The sequence below is a fragment of the Neoarius graeffei genome, chromosome 3 (assembly GCF_027579695.1).
Source record: "Neoarius graeffei isolate fNeoGra1 chromosome 3, fNeoGra1.pri, whole genome shotgun sequence".
Lineage (NCBI taxonomy): Eukaryota > Metazoa > Chordata > Actinopteri > Siluriformes > Ariidae > Neoarius > Neoarius graeffei.
The window spans coordinates 22481728-22489484 of record NC_083571.1 but is presented as its reverse complement, the minus strand read 5'-3'; the positions used below and the strand labels follow the sequence as shown (position 1 = coordinate 22489484).

Here is a 7757-nt window from a genome sequence, read left to right as displayed (position 1 = left end):
TTCAGGATTCAGCCATGTTTTTGCTCGACCAAAGTTATCCAGTATTATGACCTTTTTATATTGCATAAATAAAGCCATTTGGTGAAACTTTGAAGAGATTGTACTGGTTTAAAGTTTTTATCTAACGTAACATTATGTTTTAGGATAACATGGGCCTCGTTAACTAATGAGATCAAACTGTTAGCAAGTTAGAGGTTTTTAGCTTTCTCCTGAAATGTTTTCTTTTATTTCTTCTTCCTCAGGGTAGTAAAACTCGCTTTCGCTGTGAACACTGTCGTTATCACTATCCATGCTGTAGAATTAAAGCTATTCTCCTGAGAAATAATATATTTATTTCTTTCTTTACCAAATTCTACCAGAAAACGAGAGCGCCCGAAAGGGAAAACCGAGCCGAGCCGCCATTTTGAATCCTCATTCACGGCTGTAATGCAAATGGCTTCCTCCTCGGTATACAAGTGCACTTCCATGGCAGGAAAACAACTACATTTTGCCGCCTATGTAGTCCCCTATTTATACAAATAGGAGTCATTCAGGATTCAGCCATGTTTTTGCTCGTACAGGTTTTTAGCTTTCTCCTGAAATGTTTTCTTTTATTTCTTCTTCCTCAGGGTAGTAAAACTCGCTTTTGCTGTGAACACCGTCGTTGTCGCTATCCATGCTGTAAAATTAATGCTATTCTCCTGAGAAATGCTGGCAAAAATTTATAAGATTTTTGATACTTATGAATAAATCTTATTAAAAAAAGATAAATGTTGACAAAAAATACGACTGTGTTTGTTGTTGTGAACGAGCGAGTCACCAGAGGTCCGGGAGCCGGCTCTCTGAAAAGAGCCGAACTTCTCATCACTATTCAGAAGTGTTATTCCGAATCTGACCGCTAGTGGCGCTGTTCCATTTCCTTCCCCTAAAAGGTTGTTTCGTATTTTTGTCACTCGGTCCAAATGCTAATGTCGGCTCGCTCCGTGTGGCTGCAAACTTGTAAACAGTGGATTTTCAGGGCCGATCTGGCAGAATGCCTAAGAAAAAGAAAAACGGAGTTCACAGTGCAGTGGCAGGAGAAAATGTCAGCGCTCAGTCTAATCCCTGGCTGAGCGGAGCAGCCGCACCGACTGGGTCCGGTTCGGGTTTACAGAACAAGGATGAGGTCGTGAGGAGCATGCACGACATGTTTTCTCATCTGGACCCTGATGTCATTTACATCGTGCTTTCCGAGGCCGATTTTAAAGGTGAGTAAAGGCTTGTGGGCTGAGTTCAAACAACCAGCAGAGCAACTTTTCAGCAGGAGGCTTGAGCACAGCCTGTGCTGCTGTAAAACAGGCTTTGGCGCCGGTCTGAGGACCGCCTGGAGATATAAAACTGAAAGTAAACCTGGTTACATGGGATTTAGTGCCTGTATATGGAGAAGGCATTTCGGCTTCATGCCCAGATCAGGACAAACCCTGCACTTTTGACCGACTGTCACGTGACACGGCTCAGGGCTCATTAAAGGGGTCCTCCAGCGGGTTTACTCTACAACTCATGGTAAGTGAAAGTATTCGGAGATTTCAACATTCATGTTCAAATAGTGTTCTAGAAAAATAATTTTTTATTAAAATACCAGACGGGCAACCTCCTGAGGAAGTGACATATGCGATGACGTATGCGATGACGTGGCGTAGTGGAAGCTTGGAGCAACTGGGCTGTTTACATCCTCTGCTTACAGCTTGGTTTTGCTAGTAGAGTTTGAACAAGTCCATCTAATGACATGCTTTTATCTCCCAACAAAGAAATCTTGTCTTCGTCTGGATTTCATCTGTTTGCACACACAGCAATATCCCTTTCTGGTAAATTCACTTTCCAAGGACATAACTGAAACTGAAAGTAACAAGAAATTTTAAATGAATGAGTTTCATGCAGGTGGTGTAGTGGTTAGCGCTGTCGCCTCGCAGCAAGAAGGTCCGGGTTCGAGCCCCGTCGCCGGCGAGGGCCTTTCTGTGCAGAGTTTGCATGTTCTTCCCGTGTCCACGTGGGTTTCCTCCGGGTGCTCCGGTTTCCCCCACAGTCCAAAGACATGCAGGTTAGGTTAACTGGTGACTCTAAATTGACCGTAGGTGTGAATGTGAGTGTGAATGGTTGTCTGTGTCTATGTGTCAGCCCTGTGATGACCTGGCGACTTGTCCAGGGTGTACCCCGCCTTTCCCCCGTAGTCAGCTGGGATAGGCTCCAGCTTGCCTGCGACCCTGTAGAACAGGATAAAGCGGCTAGAGATAATGAGATGAGATGAGTTTCATGCAGGTGGTGTAGTGGTTAGCGCTGTTGCCTCACAGCAAGAAGGTCTGGGTTCAAGCCCCGTGGCCGGCGAGGGCCTTTCTGTGCGGAGTTTGCATGTTCTCCCCGCGTCCGCGTGGGTTTCCTCCAGGTGCTCCGGTTTCTCCCACAGTCCAAAGACATGCAGGTTAGGTTAACTGGTGAATCTAAATTGACCGTAGGTGTGAATGTGAGTGTGAATGGTTGTCTGTGTCTATGTGTCAGCCCTGTGATGACCTGGTGACTTGTCCAGGGTGTACCCTGCCTTTCACCCGTAGTCCACCTATGGCCCTTTTCCACTACCCTTTTTCAGCACCCTTCAGCTCACTTCAGCCCGACACGGCTCGCGTTTCGACTACCTCAGAGCAGCACGACTCAGCTCGCTTCAGCCCTGCTTAGCACCCAAAACTCGCATGGTTTTGGAGTAGGGCTGAAGCGAGCCAAACCGAGCCGAGTGGGGCTAGGGGCGTGAGGAGACACTCCCCTGTGCACTGATTGGTGAGGAGGAGTGTCCTCACACGCCCACACACGCCCCGCGAGCACGCTGGGATCTGTAAACACCGTAAACCCGGAAGAAGAAGAATTACGAGAATTTCTGAAGCCTTATGCGCCTCGCCTCATCTATACGCTCTTGCCAGTATCTGTTGGCGTTGTCGGTGACAACAAGCCACAGCACCAAGACCAGCAGCACTAACGACTCCATATCCTCCATGTTTATTGTTTACTATCCGGGTCATGAGACTACCGCTTAAAAGGTCACTGATGTCACTGTTTGCGCCGCCTAACGACATCACGTGACGTCCACCCACTTTCGCTAACTCCACCCAATGTGTCCACCCACTTCCAGCCAGCACGGTTCAGCGCGGTTGTAGTCGAAATGCAACTCCAACAACCCCGCTCAGCTCGACTCAGCCCAACTCAGCCGCGTTGGTAGTGGAAAAGCGGCACTACAATGCAGTCCTTGGCACACTTCCCAGACAACTGAATGCACACCAAAACCCAGCTGTTTTCAGTGACTCACAGGAGGACAGAGAGAACCAACGATCCATTGATCATCCCAACGACTCTCTAGGCCGTTCACACCCAGCCCCCAGTGACCCACACCAACAGGATGACTCAACGACACCTTAGGATTGCATTTATAGCTGGCTACGGCCATGGTCCAGGGTGTACCCCGCCTCTCGCCCATAGTCAGCTGGGATAGGCTCCAGCTCGCTTGCAACTCTGTAGAACAGGATAAGCGGCTACAGATAATAGAATGTTTTGCATGAAACTCTATCCGAGTAATTCTCTTATCTGGAGTGTAGTCGACCGTACTTGAAGCTCAGTTGAATGCTCCGTCTCTTAATCCATCGGTGATTGTTATTTAATGTTGGTGTTTTCTTTGTTACCCATATTTTCTTCCAATATATGCAGAATGCCGATTACAATTCACCAGGTAAGACACTGATAGTATACCAGGGACGGATCCAGACCAATGCGTGTGCAGAAATATATGTGCACCACTTGGCATCAATCATAGGGCGTTTGTTTACTTTACCACTAGCTGGCTACATGGGCTCAACCAACAGACCGGGCTGAGCTACAGTCATAGTGGGCCGTGGCTGGTCTCTTTGGAAGGACCTCAGCGTGCTCTACGCCCCTGTGAAAATCCACAGTGATCTGGTAAAATTAGTGAAAATATTTCTGCAAATGTGTATCTGTCAGATTCTTGGTCTGAATCCGTCCCTGTACACTACAAAGACCCGCCAAAACTAACCTCCCGGTGGTGTTGTCTCTGTTGCCGCTCAACAGTGCATCGGTGGACTTTTGGAGCTTTAACGATGGGCAAATATTGTTAGCACGGAATCGTCTTTTCTTTCTTTTTATTCTGGAAGCCCCCATTAATCTTGCTTTTAATTCCGTCGATTCATCAAAACAGGACGATTCAAAATGTTCGGAGCAGAAGTAGGGCACTGCAGGCAGATTGTTTTTGAGGTTTTCCAATAGCATGAATCCATTTTTTTTTTGCAAATAGTTGGACAATTCTGGCCAGGTAAATGGTGAAAAGAGATCTTCTCATCCTTCTTTTTAGCATCATTTTGGCATGTATATGCTGCGCAGTGACGCATACTTATTTAAAACCCTATAAATTCGGTAAAAAATACTTGTAAAACTAAAAAAAACCCCACGATGTAAGCAGAGGATATAAACAGCCGAGTTGCTTCAAGCTTCCACTATGCCATGTCATTGCATACATCACTTCTGCGGGAGGCCCATCTGGTATTTTAATTAAAAATTAATTTTTCTAGAACACTATTTGGTCTCTGAAAATGAATGCTTGTCTGGTGAAATCTATGAATACTTTCACTTAAGTTTGAGTAAATCCGCTTGTAAGGGCCAGTTAAGCAATAATCAGGGTTCGTACGGTCATGGAAAACCTGGAAAAGTTATGGAATGTGATTTACAGTGGTGCTTGAAAGTTTGTGAACCCTTTAGAATTTTCTACATTTCTGCATAAATATAACCTAAAACATCATCAGATTTTCACACAAGTCCTAAAAGTAGATAAAGAGAACCCAGTTAAATAATTCAGACAAAAATATTATACTTGGTTATTTATTTATTGAGGAAAGTGATCCAATATTACATATCTGTGAGTGGCAAAAGTATGTGAACCTTTGCTTTCAGTATCTGGTGTGACCCCCCCTTGTGCAGCAATAACTGCAACTAAACGTTTCCGGTAACTGTTGATCAGTCCTGCACACCGGCTTGGAGGAATTTTAGCCCATTCCTCCATACAGAACAGCTTCAACTCTGGGATGTTGGTGGGTTTCCTCACATGAACTGCTCGCTTCAGGTCCTTGCACAGCATTTCAATTGAATTAAGGTCAGGACTTTGACTTGGCCATTCCAAAACATTAACTTTATTCTTCTTTAACCATTCTCTGGTAGAACGACTTGTGTGCTTAGGGTCATTGTCTTGCTGCATGACCCACCTTCTCTTGAGATTCAGTTCACGGACAGATGTCCTGACATTTTCCTTTAGAATTTGCTGGTATAATTCAGAATTCATTGTTCCATCAATGATGGCAAACCATCCTGGCCCAGATGCAGCAAAACAGACCCAAACCATGATACTACCACCACCATGTTTCACAGATGGGATAAGGTTCTTATGCTGGAATGCAGTGTTTTTCCTTTCTCCAAACATAACGCTTCTCATTTAAACCAAAAAGTTCTATTTTGGTCTCATCCGTCCACAAAAGATTTTTCCAATAGCCTTCTGGCTTGTCCACGTGATCTTTAGCAAACTGCAGATGAGCAGCAATGTTCTTTTTGGAGAGCAGTGGCTTTATCCTTGCAACCCTGCCATGCACACCATTTTTGTTCAGTGTTCTCCTGATGGTAGACTCATGAACATTAACCTTAACCAATTTGAGAGAGGCCTTCAGTTGCTTAGAAATTACCCTGGGGTCCTTTGTGACCTTGCTGACTATTACACGCCTTGCTCTTGGAGTGATCTTTGTTGGTTGACCACTCCTGGGGAGTGTAACAATAGTCCTGAATTTCCTCCATTTGTACACAATCTGTCTGACTGTGGATTGGTGGAGTCCAAACTCTTTAGAGATGGTTTTGTAACCTTTTCCAGCCTGATGAGCATCATCAGTGTTTTTTTCTGAGGTCCTCAGAAATCTCCTTTGTTCATGCCATGATACACTTCCACAAATGTGTGTTGTGAAGATCAGACTTTGATAGATCTCTGTTCTTTAAATAAAACAGGGTGCCCACTCACACCTGATTGTCATGCCATTGATTGAAAACACCTGACTCTAATTTCACCTTCAAATTAACTGCTAATCCTAGAGGTTTACATACTTTTGCCACTCACAGATATGTAATATTGGATCATTTTCCTCGATAAATAAATGACCAAGTGTAATATTTTTGTCTCATTTGTTTAACTAGGTTCTCTTTATCTACTTTTAGGACTTGTGTGGAAAATCTGATGATGTTTTAGGTGATATTTATGCAGAAATATAGAAAATTCTAAAGGGTTCACAAACTTTCAAGCACCACTGTATGTCGTTTTCCAGGACTGGAATACTCCTGGAAACACAAGCACCCTGGAAAAGTTATGGAATTTATCCGCCTTCCTTTGTGAACAGACAATGTGATTTACAATTGGTTATTGTATATTGTAAACAACTTATAATAAGAAAATCGTGCGTGTTGATTTGATTAACCGGCCAGTGCGGAGATCATCACTGATCCGCTTTTTCCCCCTCTCCGGCCACACATGTCACGTGTGACGTGCATTGCCTAGATGCAATGTAAACTTCCCTCAGTCTTTAGATCAGATCGCGTGGCTTGTACTATGCCAAGAGACAAAGTACACAATGCCAGGGAAATGTACATTTAATAATGTCTGGCTTCATGCCGAAAAATACAAATCGTGGTTGGAGAGGGTAGAGGACCCTAGAAGAGCCAAATGTGTCTTGTGCAGTAAAATATTCGACATAGCTAACATGGGAGAAGCAGCTCTTAAGCCTCGGTCACAACCGGCCGTACGTGCTCCTACGGCAGGTCTACGTGCAAAAAACGCAAGAAATGCACAGAGGGCGTGCGTGAAACGCACGGAGGGTGCGGGCTTGACGTACTGATTTTCGAGCCGTAGACTGGCCGCAGAGGTTCTTTGTCATGTCAAACAAACTCTACGGGCTCTTACGTTTTTTTTCAGGTTGCAAGACAAACTTACGGCCAACATGCGTCTTTCTCCACGAACAAAAAAACGCAGCGATTTGGGAAACGCCAAAAATCGCACGGCCAAAAAATCGTACGTCCGGTTGTGACCTAGGCTTTACTAGCCATGCCAAAGGCGCTAAGCACCAAGCTGTAGTCGCTGCCCGCCAAGCAAACTCAATCGCCAGTTTTTTTCAACCTCACACGACGACACCTACATCCACGCCGACATCTACCTGCATTACTGCCACTTCGTCTTTTGCCCCTTTTCCACCAAAGCAGTTCCAGGGCTGGTTCGGGGCCAGTGCTTAGTTTGGAACCGGGTTTTCAGTTTCCACTGACAAAGAACTGGCTCTGGGGCCAGAAAAACCGGTTCCAGGCTAGCACCAACTCTCTGCTGGGCCAGAGGAAAGAACCGCTTACGTCAGCAGGGGGCGGAGTTGTTAAGACCAACAGCAATAACAAGACCGCGAAAGATCGCCATTTTTAAGTGACGAGAAGCAGCAGCTGGACAAACGCGAAGTCATCCATTATTATTGTTGCCGCTGCTGCTTCCGTGTTGTTTTTGCTTTGATATTCGCGCCAAGGTTTATGTAAACGTAGCGACGTAATGACGTGGCTCCGCTTAGCACCGCGAGCTATGGAAAAGCAAACTGGTTCTCATCTGGCTCGCAAGTTGAACGAGTTGTGAACCAGCACCAGCACTGGCTCCGAACCAGCCCTGGAACTGATTTGGTGGAAAAGGGGTA

The 7757-nt window shown here is 45.3% G+C and overlaps 1 protein-coding gene across 1 annotated transcript in view; it reads left to right on the top strand.

Moving 5' to 3' along the window:
* Positions 1 to 895: 895 nt before the first annotated feature.
* The window catches only part of n4bp2 (NEDD4 binding protein 2), a 64917-nt gene continuing 58055 nt past the window's right edge, over positions 896 to 7757 (top strand). The window contains exon 1 of the mRNA XM_060916504.1: positions 896 to 1226. Within this exon, the coding sequence (XP_060772487.1) occupies positions 1013 to 1226 (214 nt within the window). The 5' untranslated portion in view covers positions 896 to 1012. The remainder of the gene's footprint in view (positions 1227 to 7757) is intronic.